At 41.9% G+C, this 25,514-nt stretch overlaps 2 protein-coding genes across 9 annotated transcripts in view; one reads left to right on the top strand and one right to left on the bottom strand.

Annotated features, from left to right (window-relative positions):
- Nucleotides 1-135: 135 nt before the first annotated feature.
- Nucleotides 136-22,201, top strand: WDR45B (WD repeat domain 45B). Of its 3 annotated transcripts, none has more exons than XM_064522455.1 (10): nt 136-409; nt 4,978-5,052; nt 8,559-8,660; nt 9,366-9,453; nt 10,063-10,157; nt 12,126-12,316; nt 13,856-13,941; nt 14,749-14,850; nt 15,413-15,534; nt 21,977-22,201. In XM_064522455.1, exons 1-10 carry the CDS (start codon nt 343-345, stop codon nt 21,997-21,999), a joined length of 951 nt encoding a protein of 316 aa, XP_064378525.1. In that variant the 5' UTR covers nt 136-342; the 3' UTR covers nt 22,000-22,201. The 3 variants fall into 3 exon arrangements, with proteins under 3 accessions (XP_064378525.1, XP_025976375.1, XP_025976376.1); XM_026120590.2 differs by lacking the exon at nt 21,977-22,201 and adding an exon at nt 15,930-17,554; XM_026120591.2 differs by lacking the exons at nt 136-409; nt 21,977-22,201 and adding exons at nt 802-963; nt 15,930-17,554.
- Nucleotides 22,202-22,251: 50 nt separating this feature from the next.
- The window catches only part of FOXK2 (forkhead box K2), a 74,946-nt gene continuing 71,683 nt past the window's right edge, over nt 22,252-25,514 (bottom strand). For all 6 annotated transcript variants that reach the window (XM_026120589.2, XM_064522451.1, XM_026120588.2 and 3 more), the window contains one exon: nt 22,252-24,476. In XM_026120589.2, coding sequence (XP_025976374.2) covers nt 24,280-24,476 — 197 coding nt within the window. In that variant the 3' untranslated portion in view covers nt 22,252-24,279. The remainder of the gene's footprint in view (nt 24,477-25,514) is intronic.

Here is a 25,514-nt window from a genome sequence, read left to right as displayed (position 1 = left end):
GGGCCGCAGGGACAGGCCCTGGCCTCGGTAGCAGAGCCCGCGGCCCCGGGCAAGCCCTCCGCCCCAGAGACGCCGCTGCCGGGCGCAGAGCCGCCGCCGCCGCCGCCGCCGGGGCGTGCCGCGGCTCGATCGCTCGGCGCTCCTCGGCCTGGCGGGTGGATGGCGTCTGTGCTCGGCGGCGCGGCCTGGCTAGGTCGGAAGCAGCCGCCGGCCTGTCCGCCCCGGCTCGGCTCGGCTCGGCTCGGCTCGGCTCGGCTCGGGCGGGCTCCCGCGGCGGGGCTGCGTCGGGCGGGCGCCGCCATGGTTTAAAGGGCCGCGGGCAGACGCGAGCGGGCAGGAGCCATGAACCTGCTCCCGGCGAACCCGCACGGCAACGGGCTGCTCTACGCCGGCTTCAACCAGGACCACGGTGAGGTGGCGGGGCCGGGCCCGGCAGCGCCGGGGGGGCGGCTGAGGGGGGAGGGGGCGCGCAACGGCCCGCGGCTCGGCTCGATTCGGCTCGGCTCGATTCGGCTGGGCTCGGCTCCCCCGAACCGGCCCGCGGCGGGGGCGGGGCGGCGGCGGAGGGGCCCGGGCCGGCTGCGGCCTCTGCGGTGGGGCCGGGGCTGCTCCCCGGGGCCCTGGCGGCGGCGGCTGCCTCTCGCCGCGCCGCGCCGGGCCCTGCTGTCGCCGAGGGGACGCGGGGGGTCTGCTCGCCGCAGGGGCTGGCGCTGCGGAGACGCCGCTTCCCCGGCCTGCTCTTCCCCGGCCGTGAGGCGCCGAGCGCACCCCGCGCTTCGGAGAGCCGCGCTGCGGGGGGAGAAGGGGAGCAGTGACTTTAGCGGGCAGCCTTGGACGTGCGGTGCCTCAGCGCTTGCTGGAAGCTGAGCTTCTTAAAACCGGCCAGCCTTGTGCCGTTGAATAAGCACGCCTTAAAGCCTGCCCTCGCAGGGACGGTCTTTTGCAACTTCATTACTGAAAAAAGTAAGTTGCAAAATGTCGCTTTCTCGGTAGGTGCTTTGCATTGAAAGCTAGTGTAATGTTTTTTTTTTTTCCGGCTGATTTGCTTTCTTCAGTGCTGGTTAAGGCTACTAATCGCACAGGCAAACAAGGAAACAAGACTAGTCCCGGGGCAACTGAAAAACTTGAGAATTGTGTTCTTGATTTTTTTTTTTACCTCTTTTTTTCCTTTGTGAGAGAGGGGGAGGCAGTTCTGAGAGAGGGGTTGCACACGCCTCGCTTTACTTTTGCAATATAAAAATAGCACTAGTCTTATGAATAAGCGTCATTTTGTGGAACAGGCGTAGAAGGTCGTCACTCTGCAACGCCCTTTTGTCTTGCCTAATAATGCCCTTACCTAAGACTCTTGCAGATTCTGTCCCTGTAGATGGTAGTTCATTTACCTGTTGCTGGCAAACCAGGATAATCTTCAAGTTGTGGGTAAACGTGAATTATTCTGTGATTCTGATCTCTAATAGCGTTTTGTCAGCAGTAAATCAAACTGGTAACGAAGTGGGCTTCTTGCTAGCTCTGCTCAAGCTATCCCACTGACTTGAAAACAATATAAATGACTGTTTCTTTCAGCAACTCTGTTTGCACTTGTTTTCATCTTTTGTTTGCAACAGAGATAACAAACAGATTTGCAAGAATATGCTTCGTTCCAAATCTTCACTGTCCGTAATGAAGCTGTAGTATTTGCTACCAGCCCTGTGATAGGGCTGGGTTGTGAAGGGAACTGCGTGAGGATGTAGGATTTTATTCTGAAAACTGCCTTAAGAACCTCATTTTAGCATGTAAAACTTGCTGCTTGTTGCAAAGGGTTCCTTAACTTCCATAGCAGAAAACATAAATTCAGTGCTTTTATTGAAGTGTTGCGTCCAAAGTACGTTAAGGAATTCGTTTCCTGGGAATCTGTGCGCCCTCTGAGCTGAGGGGCTTGCATGTAAAAGTATTAAAGTCCTATCCTAAGTAGCCTGGCAAGCCAACCGAATAACAACAGAAACCTTGAACAAAAAGCATGTTTGGTTTTTGCTTGCAAGCCCCTGGAGCTTTTCCTGTTTAGGAGTGATGAATTTTGGACTGCAGTTAGTAGGTTACCTTAACATGGATCTGGGCTTTTTCAAAGCATTGAGGAAAAGGTAATTGGTTGCTCAGAGAAGAGTAGACAGGAGGAAGAAACTCACTTCTTCCATGTTGCTACTACCAAAAATAGAAATATGAGTCACTTGAGTGCTGAAGCTTAGTAGCGTGGGTGTCTGCCTATATTGTCACAATAACCTAATTTCTCAGTAATTTAAGGCTAGCCAATCCCATGATGATAGGGCAATGGGAGGAATGATCTAATAGGTCTTTTCCAGTCTTAACTTCCATGACTGACAAGTGATAAAGCTAGCATCTGCAGTTCTTCTGGAACGTACTTCCCTTATTCTGGTTTGAGTAACATTATATTTTTATGCTGAGTACCCTTGCCACTTCTGTAAAAATAATGGTGCGTATTGCAAAATATTCTCAATTATTTTAAACCAGAATACTCTGATTTGAAGTTCTTAATTTCTACTTGATGTACTCCTGGTTTCAAGTGCTCCCCTGATGATTTCAGAGGGACCTCAAAGCAGAAGGTGCTTTACAGAAATGAATAGACAGAACATCATGAGAAATTATCATGCCAGAACATATGTGCGTAAATCATTAATGTCTGAATACCGTTGAAGGAAGCGTATCAGCAACTTCCCTACTCTTTTATGACAGCCCATTTTCAGCTCTACGTTAGAGCCTTCAAGTCTTGCTTCTACAGGTGACTTGGCGAACTTGTGATCCCACTGGTAGAGGTAGGGATCAGCCCCTTAGAAAAGTGTGCTCCAAAACTCTTGCCATCACCTAGGATTGAAAGCGTAGTGGTAATCTTCCTGCACGTTTTTCCTCTTGTTCGGTTCAGGAGTTGCCCCCACTAAGAGCTTGGGATCTCTGTCAACAGCGATGGACTGTAACGTGGAATATCACCATTACTCTAATTTCCTCAGTTCTGGTGTTTTGTCACCGCTTAAAAATGTAGAATTTTCCTAAGAAATTAAAAGCAGTCCACGTCTTAGTTGGGAGGTTAGTCCCGTAGAAAAGCTCCAGTGATACTCCAGGAAACATCTGCGTTTTAGTGCGATGCTGAAGCACTCTGCTCAGATCTGCCATAAGCTGCTGCTATTAACCCAAGTAAAATTTTATAGCACTCTTTTAGTATGGAACAATTTGGTATCCCTTCCTCTCTCCTGGAAGTGCATTAGTCTGCTGTAAAACTAGCACTTGAAAAATAATTTATATGCTCTTAATGTGCTACAAAATATTGGAGGGGGTGAAGTTGTGCCTGTGATTTTTTTTTTTTTTTTGCCCCCCAGCCCCCAACATGCTGCATGCTGTTTGGCTTCCCTGTTGTCCTGAAAGCAGGCGTGGACGTATCCATTTTATTGTCTGTGAGTCCGCTGTTAATGAGCGTGTGTAAAAGAAGATTATTTTGCTTCCTGTTAACATTGAAGGGTGTGGGCATAGGTCGTGCAGTAACTCTTCCTTTGGGCATGTAAGGTCAGTGAGTAAGGACCCCAAGGATGCTTCCAGATGGTCACCCCCACTTGTAAGACACTGTTTGGTAAAGCAGGGCACGTCTGTGGTGCAATTAGTTGTTAAGTGGTCCTACTTCAAAAGACACTTTCTTCAAGTATTAAAAAAGAATCTCAAATTGGCGCTTTTTTTTAGCCCTCTCTTCTTCCCCTTTGAAATTGTGGAGTTTTTAGATGCAAACCACAGAGCAATGCTTAGCCACTGGTGTTGTGAGATTCACTGGTATCTTTCTGGTATGCTTGGCGTTAAAGATTTACAGGCCGAACACAAATAGGTGTCCAGCTCTTGCGGTTTGAGCTTTCTGGCCAGGTCATGAGCCACGGCTCCACAGTAAACCAGTCAAATCTGTAGGAAGTCACAGGGCACGTAGCTCTGAGCAAATGGCTTGGATGCGTTACGGCAGGAGTGAAGGCTTCCTTCGCTCCCCCACCCCGTGATACCTGGATGTCAGGTCTGGGAAAAGGATGCGTTTAGACGCAACTCCTCCAGTTTTACTTGGGATTTTTGAATAGTTGCAGCTGGTGCAGTGTGTAAGAATAACACCAGACTTATTCGAATAACCTTGTGTTCCTGTATCTCAGGGAACTTGGACTGGATTTTGGATATGCTGCATGTAAACTGTGTAGCAACTAGTGTTCTGTTGTAGGTCTCCAGCAACGTAGCTGCTTCTGACTTGTAATTGTTCTCGCTTCAAACTGGCATTTCTTTATGGTAGTAACTGTATTCAGTAACTGGTGAGTAAAACAGCAAAAGGCCAGGATACTGATAGTTTGGTGGACTCCACTAAAAAGGCACGTGCGTTCTTCTGTCCGCAAATATAGCTAAAATTATTCTTCTAAAGAGACTTTTAATCATTCCCTGTTCTGGACTTAAACTATAGGCATTGCATCTGACACTAGTAGGCTCTTATTAGAGTATTCTTAAAAGCTGCCTTTAAGAAGCCCTTTTCTGTAGAAAAGTTAATAATGGTTCATAGTCACAATTGGAATGTAAATTCCAATATATCAAGAAAGGAGAGCTTTTGCTTCGTAGAGATTGTTGGACCGTGAAAGTTGAAATGCAGGTTTCCTTCTCACTGTTACTGGGTGACACAGAGTACAGATGGGCTGTGAATCATTCTCCTTTCCTTCCGTTGTTCCCACACCTGTCTGAAAAGAATACTGGGAACTCTCAACTTGAAATAGAGGTGAGCATAGAGGGCAGCTTCCCTAAACGGTTTTCACCAGCAAACACTAACAAAGTGTTCTTCAGATTAAATTTAACAATGGAGTTACTGAGTAGTGCTCTCTTAACCCTCTTAGTTCTTGACTGTATCTTACAATTACTATATATATATGTTTTTACATATAAACACATTCATATATATATATGTATGTATGTCTTTTATTGCAGGCTGCTTTGCATGTGGAATGGAAAATGGATTCCGAGTTTATAATGCAGATCCACTCAAAGAAAAAGAGAAACAAGGTAAAAAATTTTTTTATTATTCCATGCTAATTCTGTGTTGGAAGCTCAGTCTCCTCACTTATTTTTCTTAAGATTCTTGCTTAGCTTTCCCTTGTGCTTTTTTTGAACCTTTTTTCAAAGCTTTCCAGTTATGGAAGTCTATGCTGGTCCTAAAAGGAGTATCATTTATGTTAATACCCCCATCAGGTGTTCAGCTGCTCTTAGTTTGCAGAAAAGTGGCAGATTATTAAGATGTCAAACCTTTTTGTAGAGACTGAATTGCATTAGCTGTTGCTACAGAAATGTTCATAGTCCTGAATAAGAGATAAAGTTGTCTGGTTATTCACAGATGGGAGAGGAGTTATTTGCTGCAGCAATATGATCTGCCATCAAGAGAAATTGTACTGTTCTTGTGCAGTAATTTGGAGGATCTAGTACAATAAAACTTCTGCCTTCTTCCTGGAGATTTGGGCATATGTTTCTTGTACTTGCTCAGAGTGTTGCTTGCGAGAGCACTGTGAGTTCAGACCTCTTATAGTCTAAACTACATATCCTTTGTGATATGCTTATGGAATTTGGGAGGCTCTTAAGGTTGTAAACCTACTATTATTTCTTAAGAGAAATGACTAGGTGAGAGCTATGTTAACAAGTAAAGTAGGGTGTTTTTGTTTTGTTTTTAATTGGAAAGCAAGCAGAACTGAGTCAAAATAAGGAAAAATGAAATCTAGTCATGTGGCTCTAACCCTGAATATAGAAGGAAGGCTGCCATGCTAAACAAGTTTCCCAGTGCTTTCGGCCTGCCTTTAGCAATATAACCTGTGCTGATGAACTAGAAAGGAGACTTAAAAGAGACAAAAGCTATTTAAAATAACAACTCCTATGAAACAAGGTGTTCTTGCACTCTCTAGTGCTGTGAGAGATTTTGGTCACCATTCAGGTGGTCAGTTTGATAAATCGTTTTCTGCTCATAATAGTAAATCTTTCTATGAGCAGCAAGGCTTGGAGCTATAAACTGTGACAGTCTGCTAAAAGGATTAGAGTTCAGATAGGAAGTCCTGTTGAAGTCATTGTCAAACCTCTTCTTTCCAATGGCTCTGGACGCGTTTCCAGGACTCTAGAACGCAGTAACAGTGAATAACAAAGGGTTTCTTGTCAGTCAGATTCCCTTTCCCCTTTGGGTTCTGAAAGGTCTATGCAGGACGTGTACGTGCGAGGAGAAGGTTTGTGTCTTTCGTGTATATTTAAACCTGCCTATCAGCTCAGCAGAGACGGTCACAGATGGATCTGGTCTGTTTGTTTGACTTCTATAATTTGGTATTGAACCACGTCTTAATTGTTATACCTTGGCCTGTATCTCTTATACCCAAGATTCTCATGAAGTCTCCCATCTAAGCGTCTCCAGAGTCAGAACCGCTAAAATAATGAGTAAGGCATTTATTCTCATATAGATTCACACCATTTTGTGTGTTCTTAGAGTGTCTCGGGTTATCCCTCTTACATATTTTAAGCCTTTTTATCTCGGTGATAATACCTCTTCATAATGAAATGTGTTGCTTTTTTTAAGTCAAACTTGAGAATGTGGGCAAGTTAGTTGCCTTGCCAAAAAAGGAGAGGGTACTTCCATCTCTGGAATACTTAGGAAGATTGTAAAATCTAAATTAGAATTAAAAACTGACAAAATTATTTAAGACTTAGTAGCCTCTGATTTAATTGCACATGAGTAGCTATTGTCAGATCCTCTGGGCTACAAACTGCAAACATGCATGCTTTTCTGTACTAGCTTGATATCTATGATGATACACTTATAGATGAGACACTGTCATAGATATCATTCTATTTTAAGTATGCTTGTGTGTACCTTCCATAAAGAATCCTTACCTCTACAATCTTCTTCTTAACATTTTTCTTTTCTTTTCTTTTCTTTTTGAGTGAGAGAATTTCTTGTAAGTGTTGGCCAAGAAATGGAGTTGAAGGGGGGAATGTGATGGAGAAAGGGACAGTGGCCAAATACAGTTGTTCAGGAATGGAACTCAGCGGTCAAAAGAGGTGTTGAAGAAACCACAAGGACCTGTATGAAATCCAAGGCTTACTCCTCCAATATGAATATCTTTCCGGTCATGTATCTTCAGCATTGTATGGTCAAGTCCAAACATAGATTCTTCATCCAGAAAGACTGTAGTGCTTCTTAATGTCTAACTAAGTCTCTCTTCCTCTTATCCATGATGCCTGTATCTAAATCTTTCCACTGTAGTGCTTCTCCCTCCCTCCTCAGATATTTTTGCCATTCTTTTCCATCCCTGTTCCTGGCAGTAGGTGTCTCTTGTTTCCTTATGAAACTTCAACCTTCCCTCTAGCTTTGGAAATAGTTTACTAGTTTCCTCTTTCTTGCTGGAACCTGCCAGTGTGTGGAGGTATTGAACAATGTCTTGAAAGAGATTGTCTTTTACCCAGATCCTGTACCCTGGAGGCCACGGTTGTGGCCTCTCATCCTTCTGCTTCAGTTCCCTCTCCGGAGTGGAATGCCGAGCTTCCCTCGAAGTGACGTAAACAAAAACAGAGCCCCCAGCCAGATGTCACTGAATACAAGAATTCTTGTATTGTAAAATCCCCTGGTTGATACTTTGTCCTTCCGTTTGCACCACAGCCTAGCATCTTATCTTACCCCCTCTGCAGCTGAAATTCTTCAGCCAAACAAAGCAAAACAGAAGAAACACAACTCTTCACCTTGCACTGTAATTGAGGAACTTCCTGCACCAGCTGGTCCGTTTGCTTTCACTACGTTGCCTCTGTCATGTAAAACTTGAGTGGAGGCTCTCTGGAGCTGGACCATACCTCTCTTATTCTAGCAGCTATGGGTATGCTCCAGAGAACAGAACTAGAGCTTCTCTTACACACATGTGCATTTTGCCGCCTTCTGTCAAATCCACCAAGTCCATAAAGACAAATCCACTTGCAAAGAAAAGAAAAAAGTTCATGACTAATGAATAACATTGGCGTTTTTCCAGTTGCATAGCTTTAACCTTATAGAACAACGCAGGACTTCAAAAATGTGTGTGTGAGGGGAATTAGTTGGGGAAAGAATTTGAATTAACCTGTTGGTCTTTCTAAATGTATTTATAAAACCACTGTATAATAGAAATGAACAAGCTACCATGGTGATATATTGCATGCAAAGAAGTCAGCCAATGTTTTTAAAATCTTGCAGTGTTTTTTCTACATATTTTCATGTGCATATGTCCCAGCTTTGCCACAGCAGCAGCCATCTTCATTGCTGTGAAGAACAAAGCAACTTTGTTGAGAATCCTGATCTTAAAAAAAACAAAAACATCTTTTTGGTCGTGTGGTGTTGGTGCAACAAAGATTTCCCTGATCTGCCCCCCCCCCAGCTCTTAAGAGGATACTCTGTTTTGAAGTCAGCTAGTGTAGAAAAGGGGTCTGTCTTCATTCTTCTTGGGTACCTGAGAGATGTCCTAGACATACTCAAACGTAAGTTTGTGACACTTAAATAAAACACATTTGTCTTCCAGAATTTCTAGAAGGTGGTGTTGGCCACGTCGAAATGTTGTTTCGTTGCAACTACTTAGCGCTAGTAGGTGGAGGAAAAAAGCCGAAGTACCCACCCAACAAAGGTACTGTCTTGAATCTCGAGGAATAGATCTTGTAAGTGTGTGTCCTACTATTTTCTGTCAAACTGCCAAAAGAACTTCCAAACCAAATGCCTTGAGCTGGGGCCTGGTGTTCTGAAGTTGGATGGAGGGATGTTGCAGCAGGTCTAAGTAAATGCAGTGAAACAAGTTGCATTACTGCTATCGCAGTATTAACAGGTAGTTATCTGCAATGGCCAGTCTCCGAGACCAAAGCCATCATCAGTGAAATCTGTACTTTTTGCAGTCAGCTTTACAAAGAGAGTCTATGGCTTGGCAGCTTGAGGGGAAAAAAAGGTCCCTGGTGGACAGACTTTTTAGGAAAATTTGGTTCTCGCTCTCTCTTTTTTTTTTTTTTTTTTTTTTTTTTCCTTTTTTGGCTGCTGCTTTATTTCTTCAATAGCCAACCCTTAGAACAACAAAAAAGTTAATTGTCCTTATAAATACTTATTTTTATATAATCATATTTTCTGTTTAGAGTTTACTAGCTCCTGCCTGCAAGAGTTGTAGCAGGAAAGAATGGGTTGATATATAGTAGCTAAATACCTTCTGGTTAGTAGAATACCAATCTGTAATTGTTTGGCTATTGGATGCACCTCTTAATTAGTCTTCCCAGAAACTAGAAATTGTTATAATGGAGATGCTGTAGATCTGTCTTGATGCTGTAATGCAATCTTTGTGCTGTTCTAGTAATGATTTGGGATGACCTGAAAAAGAAGACTGTCATTGAGATAGAATTTTCTACAGAAGTCAAAGCAGTTAAACTGCGAAGAGATAGGTAGGTACAACAAACCTGTTCCAAACGTGTGACTTTGCTGTGCACGCTGTTCTTGCACACTTCCAGCTATTTGCAGAAAGAAAAAGACTCTGTTTGTACACTTAAATTTAATTGCTGATGTTCTTTCTCTAAAACAGGCTTTGGGGGTAAGTGTTAAGTATTAACAGATCACAGCTTGAGTATACCCATATCTGAAACCTTGATGAAAAGCCTGTAAGACTTTTTATGACCTCCTAATAAGAGGAAATGTTCTCATGTGGCTATTGCTGACTGTGTTTTTCTATGTATGGAGGAGTGTGGAGGGAATTCAAGTTGATCTCTGGAGTAAGGATGTGTGTCTACATCTGATAGTAGCTGGAGAGTGAGTGTGTGTGTGTGTGTGTGTGTGTGGCAGGGGGTGGTTCTGCTGTCATAGCTTTGGATAAAAGTGCTTTGCAGGCTCATAGTTGTCTGGGCTTTTTGCAAAGCTGGGAGCCTGTAGAGCAAAAAAAATGAATATAGCCAGAAAAATCTGTTGAAAGCCTTTGTAGAGCTTAGTTAATACATATGTCCCTATATTACCCCGATCCTGACTGCGAAGTCATAGGAACTTCTCTTTGTGTATTTCAGAATTGTGGTAGTTCTGGACTCAATGATTAAAGTTTTCACATTCACACACAATCCCCACCAGTTGCACGTCTTTGAAACCTGCTACAACCCTAAAGGTTCGTTGTACGGGCGGGGGGGCATGGAAACATTTTTATTCTGCTCTTGTTGTGCTATTTATCTTCAGATTCCTGAATTGGTTTTGTTTCGTAAGTCATTAAAACAGTTTACTTACAGCATTGTAGCCATGTTCTTTGGAGATGTTTCCGTGTTTATAAAATGGTTATTAAAATGTATTCATACTTGACACAGAAAAGCTTTTCACATGTACTCTATAATAGGTTTAATTTCTGTAACAGCTATACACCTTCTCCACAAAGAGCCTGTAAACCTAGTGTATTTTGTGTTGAAAGCTTAATTATCAAGGCAAACCCTGTTAAAGTGCATCATTCCTCCCTTTTTCTCTTCTGATAGTCTTGTTTAGAGAACTATTCTCTACCATGTCCACAAGAGCCTCATTAGCAAACAGGTATTGTTCTTTTTAAATAGTAAGGTATGGCTTTGTCTTTTGTTGAAGCAAGCATAACCTGAAATATCAAAAGTAACTAAAGATGGCATATCCTGAACAAAGCTGAGCATTAGTGCCACAGGCTAAATATTGTCCAGTCTAGTGATGCCAGCGACAGGCTCCAGGTGGGCACGGGACAGGTAGGGTTTGGCTTTGACCTGAGGAAACAGTTGATTGCAATAGGTTTGCTTGTTGAAAAAGAGAGGCACTTTCTGGCAGGAGATCCTTGAGAATGGAGGGATGATAAGCACAACCCCAGGTTAGCTGCACTCTTAAGACTAGTTGTGCAAGTGAATGCCTAAAACGAGAGGGGTATAGTGGTGACTGTGTGAGTATCTGCATCTGAGCACACCTGAGGCCCTGTTACCGAGACAGTCAGGGTCTCAAAGCATGTGGCTACGAGGGGAAGTTGAGGGCGTTGGACTTGTTTAATCATGCAAAGAGGAGATGTGAAGGGCTATCTGTTAGCTAGCAGCCTACACTCACTTGAAGGACAGTTACAAAAATGACAGTGCCATACTCTTTTTGGTAGTACCAGACAGTATGGCAAGGGGCATTGGCCATGCACAGTATCTTGGGAGGGTCAGCTTGGACGTCAGGAAGATGTTTTTTCCGCTAGGAGGTTAGTGCAGCGTTAGACCAGGTTAGTTAGGCCTGGAAATGCGATCTGTGGAGGCTTTCAAGACTGTTAAACCATGGCTGCTCAGATACAGCGCTGGCAGCAGTCCCTGTTTGAGCAGGAGGCTGGACTAAATGATCTTCCATCCAATGCTTCTGTGACTGTCAAAAGCCCCCATAAGCTAAAGCAAAATCTAAGCTTTACATATTTAACACTTCAGATGAGCTTTTGCTTACTCCAAAAACATGATTTAAACTATAGTAGAGATGTGCCTTTTGGGGAGAAAGAGGGGAAGCAAACCTGGCATTGCTGGCTGCGCTATGTGCAGTACAACCCAAATGCACATCCCGCACACTGACTTACAGGCTAGTAGCCAGGTGCTAAAGTAAAGGAGAAGTTTGTCAGGTCTTTCTTGTGACAGCCACACATTGTTCTGCAAGCTGTGGGTAGGGGTTGCAAGGAATTCACTCGGCATCAGCAGAACGCTTGGGAGAGATGTGCTGATTCACGTTAAAAAGTTTGAAAAAGTTGAGAAGGAAGAAGTCTAGAGGAAAAAGAAACAAAATGCAAATGCCACAAGAACCAGGTTCAAACCTGAACTAAGTTTTACAAACAGGAAGCCAAAATGTCACTTATTATAAACTCTTTACCCTTTTGGAGCAACTGAGCTTTTTAAAATTATTTTTATTTTTTAATTTTTTTTATTTATGGATGGATCACACTTTGGGATATTGCAACAGCTATTAACATTAATTCTGGTTAACATGTATTTTTATTTGTTTTGAAATCATTGAAAGATGTTTTAGAAATTTATACTTGAGAATTTTATTAGTTTATGGAAACTAACTACACAGTTGTTCTTATTCTCTTCTTATTTATTTACTTATTTATTTATTTTAGGTCTCTGTGTCCTTTGTCCAAATAGTAATAACTCTCTCCTTGCATTTCCTGGAACACATACTGGGCATGTGCAGATAGTGGATCTGGCTAATACAGAAAAGCCGCCTGTAGACATACCAGCTCATGAAGGTGTCTTGAGCTGTATAGCTTTAAACCTGCAGGGAACAAGAATTGCAACAGCATCAGAAAAAGTAAGCGTGATATCCTCTTACCTCTGGTTTACTATGTATTCTAGTGTAATAGCTGCTTTTAAAACAGGGAGCCACATCCCTTTTGTAGGGACAGCACAGAACTAATGAACTGGAAAAGTTGCTGTTGAAATATGCAGGCTGTCTGTCTTCATCTTTACCGTGTCTTTAGGATACCTCAACAGCAGTCCAAATGCAGTGCCTGAGGAGGTAGGGCAGGGTGTATGTTTTACACGTTACTCTTCGGTGACGTGTGAATGACAACCAGCCTAAGGAGTTCATGTATTTCATATAGCTGCCTCATGGTTTGTGCCTGCTTTGAATCAAGAACAGGGTTTATTCACTGCAAGCAACAATTCTTAATTGTCCTTATTATAGGCTTTCAATAAATATCACTTAGTGAATTAAGCAAATAAATATCTATGCTCTGTTCTTTCACCTTTATTGCAGTTTATGCTTAAACTAACTTCAAAATCACTCGTTAAAAAAATTTCTCCAAATAGGTCTGTCATACTAGAGGACGTGAATTTTGCTCTGCCTCTAATTGCTGTTACAGACTGGGGAGGGGGTGCGTGCGTGGGTACTGCCCCCATTTTTCTTTTATGTACATCGCAGGTATCCACATAGAGCGTAAGCAATTAAATGATTCTTGGCCTATTGACCTTAAGTTACACGGGGCCATATACAGACAAAAAATGAAGTTGGTGCATAGTACAGATTGCTTTGGACTGGGTTGATGCAGAAAGATGTAGAAAGAATGCAAAGCAAGTAGTAAACCCGCCTTATCCATGTGAACTTTAGTGAAGTCTGCTAGTGAGCTTCATCTTCCAAAGGATGGTTCCAGTGTGTCCAAAGGAATGTCAAGCAGATGGGTATGAGGTGACTTGAGTACTTCCTACCTTCTTGCACTCAACTGAAATGAGTTTTTTTCAAAGACAAGCTAAAGGAATCCAACCAGTGTCTCTTCAGAGTAATTTCTATTGCACATCCATTAGATAAAAAAAATCTTGAAAACAGAAAAGCAGTCATAGTCTCTCCTAACTCACCACAATTACTGTAGTTCAAAACAAAGCTCTTAAAACTGCAAACTCTTTTGCAAAATAGAGTTATAACCCTCTGCATGGTGCTGAATTTGTATTAGGAAGGTCTCCTTTTATTCACCTAGAGAATACATTCAAACACAACTTGCAAATTGAAATAAGAGTACAGTCTACTTTAGTGCAAACGAATGCCGGGGCTGCATTGCTGCTTTAGAACGTAACTTGGATAAAACTTTTTACCCTAGTTGAGCAGTTATGTAGCAAAACATTGTAACGCTGTGGTGATGTGAGCAAGAGGAGGAAAAAAAAAATCAATATTCTTCCCCACAATTATTAAGAGGCAGTTCTCTTGAATCTATTGTGATAAAAACTAACTCCAGTATATCATGTATCTAGGGCTATGCTGGTCAGGTAAGAGGTTTTGGGATGGTGTTCACAGATGTAAACGCAGCTGTCCAAGCAGTCTTCTTTTTCCTAATATAATGCTTGATTCCTTCTTAAGGGGACCCTCATAAGAATATTTGATACTTCATCAGGGCATTTAATCCAGGAGCTACGAAGAGGATCACAGGCAGCCAATATATACTGGTAAGTTTAATTGCTTCTCCTTTGTCTTATGGATTTAGTATTGTTGTGCTTAGATGGCCTTGTTAAACAACACCCAAGTGTCCCCTTCAAAAAGCAAAGGAGCGTTAGGCTGCCCCGGGCACAAAGCAGAATTCTCTTGGCAGTCGGAGTTCCCGGGATCATGCTGGGCGCAGGGATCCTCCTCCTCCAGCGCTGGTGAAGGGCGAACGCAGTAGCTGGCAGCTGTAGGAAACTAGGCACAGGTTACACAGGGCCTGGGACAAAATGCAAGCTTTGATAGGACTACCTCCTCTCTTCATCAGATAAGCTTTAGATGGGTGGCTACTTGGACTTGAGACTGAAGTATGGGGAAGGCAGTGATGCAGTTCTCTTGGCACTGCCAGAGAGCCTAGGATAAGCGCCTGGGGCAAGAAAATGGTGAAAGCGGAGCTTTATTTTAACACAGTGCTGCTCTACATGTTAGAGCCAAAGGCAGAAGTATGATTAATCCACTGCTTGTAGCAATCTTCCAGGAGGGGTGGGGGAAGCTTGCGTTCTTCTGTTTAGCACCATGCTTTGGGGTAGGAGTGTTGTGCATTTTATTTAATACCTGTCTAGACCTCAGAGCAGAGATCATGTTTTCCTTCTGCAAAAAGTGGTAGGATGGACACACAAATAGTGTGCCCAACTGGGCAGGAGACGAGCTATTAACAGTGTACCTACCAAGGTGACAGCTGTTCTAGGCACTTGCAGAAGCAGCATTGTAAGCTGCATGGGGAAACTGCAATGTTTCAGGAGAAATACTACAGCTGTCTGTATTCTCTACAGCATTAACTTCAATCAGGATGCTTCCCTAATCTGTGTATCCAGTGACCACGGCACAGTACATATTTTTGCTGCAGAAGACCCCAAAAGAAATAAACAGTCAAGGTAGGATTTGGGCCATTCTGAAGCCCATGGGTAAGATGCTGTTGATTACCCATGTAACAGATTTTAAAGCATGAGTCTTGTCACTCACTGTCTCTTTGAGCAATAGCAGCAACTAATACCTAAACTACCTGAACCGATAAAAAATTATCTGCTATACTGCTTGAATCAAGTAGTGCAGATTTAAGACTGTTTAGCAACTGCCAAGTTTCTGTTGAACCTTCTGGCGTTACGGGATTTTTCCAGCGGAAGGTTGGTGATCCCCACCCTGATGTCTGTGTTGTTCGCATGAACATACTTGTGGCCAATTTACATGTAGCAATCTACTACAAATCGATCCTTTTTGTAGGCCCTTAAGAATACAGGAAGTTAGAATGGCAATTGTATGAGCTCCCTGCCCAGAATTGTGGGTATTATTGATACCTAGCTCAAGAAAATAAAAAGCTACTCAATAATAGCAGTTAGGATGAGCCCTGTGACTTGTTCAAACTTGCCAGCAGTTCTAAATTAACTTTAGTCTGTATCTTACTGAGCTGTTAAACTTTTTTTTCCTCTTCTCTTTCAGTTTGGCCTCTGCCAGCTTTCTCCCCAAATACTTCAGTTCCAAATGGAGTTTTTCCAAATTTCAGGTTCCCTCAGGCTCTCCGTGCATTTGTGCCTTTGGAACAGAGCCAAATGCTGTCATAGGTAAGTAATGGAGGCTTTCGCAGGTTCTGTGTGGAAAAGCAGGTTTTGAACTACACTTGCTTTGAGCTGGAAGGAATGCTCAGATAAGACAAGGTCGCATACCTGTGTCAGCCGCGAACACGTGCTATCGCTGCTGAACAGTGCAAGGGAATAAGATTAATCCATACTGAAGCAGGAAGCAAGCAAGCAAGCCAGCCTGCACGCAGCACTAGCCTACCTCATTGCTGCTGTCTGTGCTAACTAGCAGACAATGCAAGGAGACTGATTTTTATCTTCCAGAACACCTCTGTGTATGTCTTATTGGCTTGAAAGGTCAGTTTGAGTTATAGCTGAAGCAACAGAGAGAACAGTAGCTCTTAAACAGCTGAACTGAAAGGATTTTGTTTTTGTTTCAGCAATATGTGCAGATGGCAGCTACTACAAGTTCTTATTCAACCAAAAAGGGGAATGCTCAAGGGATGTCTATGCTCAGTTTCTAGAAATGACTGATGACAAGCTTTGACTGAGTTGAGGGAGTGCATGGGTCACAGTACTGCCTTGGCTATTCTGCATCTTTGGAAGGACAGTGTATGAATGTCCAATACCGATCAAGAAGTTTAGCAGACCTCACTGAGAAGCCTGGCCCAACATGATCAGAACAAGCTCTGAAGTAGTGGACTACATATGTTTATTCTCATTTCTGCAAGCATTCATCATTTAAAATCTCTTTGAGTTACTGTCATCAACTCAAGTTTTCAAGACATGACTTTCAACAAGCTTGTGCCTATTGGGTTTCTCTTAATCTAAACTGTGAAATGACTTTAGGTTAAACATGAGTGCCTGCCACACTACACGATCTGCAGGGGGCTGTACATATGTCAGGACTAGCCTTAGAAAAAGGGATATGAAAACAGAAGATTTTAGGCATTGCTTTACTTCCACTGAGCTGCTGAGAGAGGGAAGAATATACAGATCATAGTCAGCTAAATCCAGCAGCCTGGTTAGGAACCAGAGTACTGCTTCTCCCCCTGACCACGCGTCCTAGCATAACAGAGGAGAAGCGATGACAAGCATATAGCCATAGAAAACTGTAGCTCGAGCCATGCTTGTCCTCTGATCTGGTGTGTCAGGTTCAGGGGTGGTAGTCCTGTGCCTGCAGACTGCTGCTCGTACACACACACACACTGCTGTTGGTTAAGTTGAATGATCAGCACTAATTGTCAAAGGTGCCAAACTGTATATAGTAGATGAAGGCACATTGAGGCACTTGCAGACCTAACTAACCACTACTCAGTGTCTGAAGTAAGCACATGGGATACTTTGGCAAATGAGACTTCTGTATTTGCAGAGAGGTGTGATTTTTTTTTTCCTTCTGTAGTGAAACAGCCATTCCAAGTTTAAAAGCCGCCCTCGGTACTGGTGTGACAACTGTAGCAACTGCTTCAAAAATAGCTGTGCTTCAACTGGAAGACTTGACAGGCCACTTACCCATCCAGCACAATACATGAACTAGGTGGCATGAAGTATACTCTTCTGCAATGGCTTTAAACTTGCAAACTTTTTTTTTTTTTTTTTTTTCTTTTTGAAATGTTGCATACTAAGTATTGTTGGTCTAGGAGCAGTTAGGTTAGATTAAACTGACTGACTTGTAAACTTTCTTTTCTCAAAGTTGTTTTATGGCAATTAGTATTTACTGCTGGAATAAGGCACAAGATACTAAACTAGAAACTGAACTAGACACAAGCTCTCTGTTACTAGCACTCAATACCTGGGGGGAGGGAAGTCTTGCTCTTCTGGAATTTAATTTTACAGATGCTTCAAATCTGACATCCCCGTTCACTCTAAGATGGTTTAGCTGCAAACTCTCTAAATTTGACAAGTTTCTTTTAGTGTCACATAACATACTAAGGACTAACTTCTACGCAGATTTTGATGTCAAGTTTGCATGTTGCTTTTATGTGTACTTAATCACAGAAATTGTTTTGCACACTTATTTGTAATATGTTATTTCTTTTAAATAAAAGTGACTAATTTTGCTGTATTCACTTAAGCAGTAGCTTAGTTACAGGCTCACAAACACGATTCCCATTTCCGTAGGTTTTAGGAATAGCTACATCACTGGGTGAATAGTGGTGGCTGCTGAAGGAAGGAAACAGATTCCTGCTGACAGGGGCATGTTAACATAGGACATGAAGTGAACAAATTACTGCTTAGAACACGTACACTGATATTTGTACCAAAAAGAGACTATTTCAACCAAACTGCATACTGCATTTGTCCTGCGTATCCAGCTGTAACTACAGTTCAGCACTATCTACTACACCATTCACAAGAGCGGCTGTTCTGTTTTCAGAACTGCTGTATTAGTAGGAAAACAATCCACTGGAAACCGCAGTCTTGCAGTAGAAACATGCTTGCAGGAAGGTGTTAGAAACCAGTCTTTATGAATGATTTATAATCCTTTTTCTCTGCTGCAAGAAAATCCGGTGCAGAATTGCAAGCTGTTTATGATCCAGTCGGCTGCACTCACTTTAAATAGCAAAGCAAACACTTCAACATCACTTTGAAAGTTTTACTTTTCTTAATCTGCTGCAGCACCAGCCCCACCTGCTTCCATTAAAGCTACTGCATAGTTTATCAGAGAGTTTGAACAAGTATTTCTTACTCAAGAAAGGCTAGTCTGAATTTACAAAGCTTGCCCTGAACACCTGTTCTAGCGTGATGATAAGCATGGAAGTAACACTAACCACACACTCAAATGTTTGCTATGCTAATGAAGGAATTGCCACATCCTTAACATGTACCTAAACATAGTCATCTCAAATTTCTTCTTGCTGTACTAGTTGCAAGTCATTATCTTGAAGTATATAAGCTATTTTACAGGAAACGGGTGGAAAAGTAGTTGAAAGAATGAGCCTTCCCACCTGCTGTAGGTGCCAAGCTGCTCTGCCAGTACTTGCTCTCCGAGTCACTCTGCTGTACTGCAACACGCAGGTAACGACAGCCACGATTTGCAGTAAGTAGGACATTGGATAAACTTACCTCTACAACCAAACGTAACGGTACTTTAATTAGTCACTTTTGAGAAAAATGCACAGTACTGTAAGTAGGAGTGGTTAATCAGTGTATCCACAGTGTGGATTTATTTGTGATACTACATGCTTGATGTTTCCAGTTACACTGTGAAGCTCAGACCTAAGATGGGCAGCAGTATGTTCACTCGCTCGTGTGATATACAACAGTAAGAGTCACCCACCTTTTGGGCTGTACACAAACACACACTTTTCCTCAGCAGGAAGCTAAAGAATCGCTTTCCTCCAGCGGAAGGGATTACTCACTGAGCAGAAGGCAAGTCTTAAAATAAGCCAGAATAACCAACCAGTTGCCTTTCAAACTTATCCATGCTCTGCATGAAGCTGGAGAGTAAAACAGGGACAGACTCTGTTAGTCTTGCAGCCCTGATAAAGTTACAGATTGGGCATAGTAAATCTAAAATTATGACTATGAAGAACAATATACTTTCACCAGCACCAGCTATTTACTTTTAAGTCTAGGGATTAACAACTTTCTTTTGCTACTTGCAATAACCAAACACTTCCCCCCCCCCCCCATGTCGCTGTCTCTCTGCGTAATACCTGTGCCACTGTTCAACATCCTGACAGTAAAAGACTAGCCAGTGCAATAAATTCAATTGTAATGCCAGGTATTTGTCAGCAGGCAGCAAGAGCCACAGAATAGAGTATTTCCTCCGAAATCTTTAGGTATTCACACTAAAGTAGAAAACAGAAGATTAACTGGAAAAGTTAGAGAATGCTGGACACAAGACTAGTTGTTATATATATAAGCTGCAAGAACTTTGGTGGTCACAGCTGACCCGCATACAAAGGCTACAGAATAAAGCATGTTGCTATAGAATAAAGTGTGCTTTAGAAAGGCAGTCTTGTTACAGAATTGCGCACTAGTCGATCTACCACTTTCTTATTACGCCATTCCAGTGCTCCAGTTTTACTGTGATCTTTTTCCCCTAGCCCAAAGGTTCTGTTCGTTTAAACAAGCCAATGAATCTGTTTGTTCTCATTTATAAGAGATCCTGCAGAATTTCACACAACAGCCCCTTCTTTTTGTCGAAGGAATAGGTTATACTCTTTCAGCTTCAAATATTCTAGCCCTTCACAATAGTTTGGGGGCCCTCCTTTGATTTCTCCCCAAACATTTCCAAAGTACTGGCATGAGAACCAGCCACAACATCCTAGTAGGTTTTTCCAGTACTTCACACAAAAGCATTTCCCCAATTCTGATGAGAGGCAAAAAAGAATTCAAGTCAGGTTTAAAGAAGGGATCAGAGACCAAGCCAATGTTAAGGGAAATCTCTTCTAGAAAGTACACATCTGATTAAAACACTTAGAAAAATAATTCTATTTGTAATTATGGCAGTCTCTACTTAAATCAGTATATTTGTGGCTTTAAGTCAAATCGCTAAGCTAATACAAACCCCTGGCTATATACTTGTAATCAGCCTCCAATGCTAACACCACTTTTGGGAGATTGAAGCTCTTTGAATTTAGTATTTTTTTTTTACACGTATCAAAGTCTCACTTGATTAGCAGTTGGGATAGAAAACAAACAGAAGCAGAAGTGGGAGGAAAGCTTGTTTCTGCCTGCCAACCTACAAAGAGAAGTAAGATCAAGAAGAACCAGATGACCACAAGCAACTCTTGCTCTTCTTTAGACACTGCCTTTAATAATTTATTTTGTGTCAGAAAGTTTTTGTTTTTGTTTTTGTTTTTTAAAGTGTCAGCACATTTAAGGTACGCAGCTAAACAAATCTAGCAGAAGTTTTGGTAAATGAAGGCCCCGTCATCTAAAATGTAAGATTCTAATTAAGAATGCTAAACTATTACAGTTGAGGCAAGTGTATAGAAAGGGGTCATTCAGGTTAGCAGAGACAAAAAACTCAGTGTCAATGCTGTATATATAAAATCACAACAGGTATTAATGATTAACCACCACTCAAAATTAACTTTTTGAAGAAATTAAGTAAAGCTACGGAACAAATCTGAATATAGATCATTAAGTTCTGCCTTAGGATTTAGAGTAATTATAAAACCCAACAGTTTTAAAATCAATCTGTACTATTACCCCCATGAAAATAAAGGCAGCATCTTCCCAGTTTTGTCTCCTGCACAGTAATCTGTGCTGTGAAGGGCCTTACTCAGCCAAAGTGCTTTTGCAGGTATCTTTGGAATTAGCGTGGTATAGGTATTTTACCTAAATCAGCAAAATCAAAAACTGCATCATGAAGAGGTGCTACCACTATGGCAAATACAATGCACCAAGCTGCGCGGGGGCTCAGAACCGGGCCAACTCCATCTATCAGAAAGGAGGGCTCTCTTGTGCCGCTCCATCTGCCGTTCGCTCACTGGTTTAGGACGTTGGCGTCGCTTTGCCGCCTCATGCGATACGTTACAGAGCTGGCTGGTTCAAAGGCAAAGACGATCTCGTGGCCCAGGATACTGCGCTGCCTCCTTCCCAAACCGGGAATTTGTCCTGGCTGGGACCTGGGGCACTGCCCCGTGGAGCTGTGACACAGCTAGCGCAGGGCCAGGCAGAGGCATCTCATGCAAGGGCAGGGCACGCAGGAGGAGATACACACCTCTACTACTAGAAGTAAGCGCATACTGAGATCTTCCACTGTTATAATCCCAACTCTTTTAACTATATAAAAAACAAGCAAACAACCCCCCCCCCCCATCAACTGAAGCAATGAAAGTTAGACCAACTTCCCAAGTCTCTTAAAGAAAACCCAACCTGAAGCAATGAAAATTAGACTAACCCTTAACTAGCTTGGGTAGGTTTTAGGAGGGGGTCCTTAAATCCAGATTAGAACATTGTATGTTGTTTGCTTATATCCAAAGTCATTTTCAAAGATTACACAAAAACTGGCTTTAATAGAAGTAACATCAAGTCGGCCAGGAAGGAGCACAGAAGGAACACCCTGCACCACAAGACACAAAAGGCAACTGGCCAAGTTGTGTCAGTCCTGAAGAGAGGTCAAACCTCTACATGTACGAGTCATCAGATGAAATTTCACATTTGCGAAAGAAAGATCGTGTTGGCTGTCCAAAGGGATCAGAACTTAAAACCAATTTGCAAAGGTTATGGGCATCACATTGGAAGCAGCAGCACGACAGAAACCTCCTTCGGCCTTTGATACTATGCAGTAATCACCTCTGCGTTAGTAGTGGGAAGCACATAAATATATAAACGAACCAAAGAAGAGTTTGTTTGAGCAGCCCAGCAACTTACTGAGGCTTGACGTGCAAGACAGGGAAGTCTATGCTGCGTTAGTCGAAAAGACTAGAGATTATTGCATTCGCGCATTCTCCAGTACCACCCAAAAGCACACAGAAGCGTACGTTACTTTTATATAAGAACGTAAGTGCTCTCTTCTCATGTTCCACAGCTTTCTCAAATCCATCTGAATGACGGCGCCTCTTGTGCCAAATCCCGTGTGCACCAAAAGGTGTAAAACGGCAGGTCACAGAATCGGGACCTGCACCATATTCTCTCCCCCTCTGCCCAGGAGGATGCAGCTTACAGCCGGCCTGCCGTGAACTGCTGCCTCGGGTTGCTCTGGTCTGGCCGCAGTTCCTTTGGCAGCGCCAACATACCGTGAATTCATCGCCCCAAAAGATGCATAAGTATTCCAAACACACTTGTTGAGTAATTTCAACTTGGTTAATTTGCTGAATAAAATTTAATTTTATTTAAAAAAATCTTATACACTATTATTCACCTAGCCCTAGTTGTGAACAGATTCTCACTTCTGAAAATAAACCACATTCTAGTCAACTCATTCAACACCAAATTAAATTACTAGTACTGGATTTTGTTTCTTAAAAAAAGTATGTTAAAACTTTACTTTTTTATTTTTAAAACCTCTAAAGAAAATCTTGCAGTTTTACAGAAACGTTTCTTTTCAGGTTATAATTTTTTAAATGCCTGTTATAAATTCAGCTTGTGTAGAGTTTTTTCATAATTTTTTAATATGTATTATCTGCAGAGACATTGTAACAGCTCCATTTTGTGGATTAACACAAAACTTAATACAGATTTCTTGTATTTGGTCTTTAGGTAAATAGTTCCCAAAAGCTGCCTAAATAAACCACTCCAAACTGTTCAGTCCATCATGAAAAATACAGTTTTTTCCTTTTGTAGTGGAAAAGGAAATATAAATAATGCATCATTATTACAGAAAATGACAAAATCAGAATTCAAAATTAAGCCAACTATCTAGCTTTCACTCACCTTACTGCATGAAGAAATAAGACGTTATGTGAATTAAAGACTGAACAGCAGCCTCATGTTTAAATTTAATTTTGAAATGTAAAGTGGAATCTATTACCACATTTAACATGAGAAATTACCAATACATTTTAAAATGTTCAACTGCAGAACACACACTTAAAAAAAATTTTTTTTTATTATAATAATATGGTAGCCACTGTTAGAAAACCACAACAGCTACTCTTACTGGAGACCCCAAAAGGTCCGTGTATGACATCAAAAGTGTTACGGAGAAACTGGTCGGATTAATTTCTACTGATGGGTGCTTAAGCTTAAAAATATCGAATATACCTCTGACAAGATAATTTTACTCTCTTTTTAAAAGGACTTGTGATAAAGAATTTTTATCTTTTCTAAATGAAGAACAGTCTGTTATCTTAAACATACACAATATTAAGCGAGACTCTTGTTTTACTTTAGACTGGAAAAATATGCCAGGGACAGTCAAAGTCAACACAAAGTAACAAACAGCAAAAGGTAGCAGAAAGAGAAACAGATAAGTGCAGCTCTGGTCAAATTCATAGCAGTTCTTTACGTCAGTTAACGGCTCATTTACATTGTAATTTCTAATCAGTTACATGCAAGCCCGAAGAAGCATTTGATCACTACACATGGTAATAAAATTTGATTAAATTTATCAGGCAACTGCTAAAATATGAAAATTTGCAGATGTAATAAAGTAGCTTTATCTGAACTTTAACAGGACAGACAAAAGTAAATCATTCCGTTGGTTAAAAAAAACCCTACATTCAGTTTTTTACCAAACAAAATTTCACATGAAAAGTATTGTGTGATTCCAAAGTTTCCGGAGTAGAAATGGAGTGATTTGAAATGTCAAAGACCCCATTGTTTTGCAAAGAAATGAAAATACACCTCAAAAATTTCTAATTCCACATGTGAACAACAAAATACTGCATATCTACCAACAACTGCATCGGGTAGGTCATTATGAAAGGCTAGCTGCCAAGATGTAGGAAATGGCTCCTTGCCTCTGTTCCCTTTAAGGAATATACAATCGTTTGAAACCAGTTCACACTAAGCGCTTATCATGCTGCCGTTACACTGAGATACTCAGTCCTTAAAATAATCTGATAAAGATTTTTTTAAAGCTGCAGCCCTCCCCAACACTGTATTTCTCAGTGTACACAGTTCAGTAGGGGGCAGGGAGGAGCGGGGGTCACAGCCTCTGGAACAAGATGGTTTGCAGTTTGACTTTAAATTACCAAGTTTTAAGGCCACCTGTGTTGGGTTTTTTTTCAGTGCTGAAGGTTGAAGTCTGATCACAGGGCCCCTTTCCCCACTGCGTGAGAACATGTTCCAACATTTTAGGTGTTATGTTTAAGTGTCTCCTTTTGGCACCACGGAGTTTATTATTATTTTTTTTTTAAAAAAAAAAGAAAACAAAACTCCTCTAAGTTTCTAGTTCTGGCTGCCTTTATCACTCACTGCCACAGACGGGGTGTCCACGTTAACAGCTATGACTATGCTTTCTCCATCTTCCGTTTTGATACGTTTGAGTTCCTGCTGTTCTGACTGGTCTCCATTCTGGCGCTTTGTTGGAAGAGATGCCGAGGCAGATGCATGGGTTGCTAACATATGCAAAGGACTCGCAGCAGCTGTAAAAAGAGGAAAAAAAAATTTCAGCGCCCTAATCCTCGTCAGAACGGATGATACCGAAGGCAAACTCGCATTGCCGTTAAAATGATGGATGCATTTCTTTGCACTGCGGTGGGGTATTAGCAATCCCAGCTGAGATTCAGGTCCGATTGTTTAATCTTTGTACACACCTGAAAGACCTTGGGCCAAAGCACTCAACATTTGTTTGGATAAGGACAAAAAAGGAAAAGTACCTCCACTTTGCCAATGGGGTTCAGAGTCTCCTTTGAGGAGGATCTGGCTGTGTGTATGGTTTACCATAAAATGCATTACCCGGCCTGGCAGGAAGGCACCGAGTCATGCCATTCATCCATGGCCATAAATTATTAAATAAAAGCTATGCAATTCATGCAGCCATGAGATGAAGACAACTCAGGCATCAATTTCTCCTACAGAGATGATGCAGGCAGCACAACATAAGGAAAAGGCAGTGCTTTAACAAGAACTATTAAGAAATGACCTATTTAATCTGCTTCAAACGCAAAACTGAACTACGTCAGATCAACAGAAGCGTATACAGCTCTCACACACACTATACAGATTTTAATGTCACCACATGGAAGAGGTAAGGTAATACAGCGGTCAACGTTAACAGGAGAGTACAGTCCTTTAGCCTTCCGAGACATCCGACGGTTCTTTCCCTCTTCGTGGTAGTCTGTTTCTCAGTACCGGTCCTAACTTTATTAAACAAACTATCCAAATGCTTTTGCAAATAATCAGAAGTATAATTATATATTTGTTGCATTTCATGAAGCTTCACCTAAACATGAAACCAGCTGCTCTTTTACATGCAAGCTCCCTCTCTCCAGCATCACAGCTTTGCTGAGACGGTTGTAGCATTCCCCGCTAGTGGAGCTTCAACAGGAGATGGATGCCCAAGGAAGTCTCATTTGCTAAACCTGTTATATTTGTTCCTGGTAAGCTATAGGAGAGACTGCCTGAAACATCATCGCTGCGTGCAACCACACTCTGTTGCACGCAGTATTTACTAACAGGAC

Source organism: Dromaius novaehollandiae, chromosome 18 (assembly GCF_036370855.1).
Source record: "Dromaius novaehollandiae isolate bDroNov1 chromosome 18, bDroNov1.hap1, whole genome shotgun sequence".
NCBI lineage: Eukaryota > Metazoa > Chordata > Aves > Casuariiformes > Dromaiidae > Dromaius > Dromaius novaehollandiae.
The sequence above is the reverse complement of the archived record's forward strand: the minus strand, read 5'-3'. Positions and strand labels throughout refer to the sequence as shown.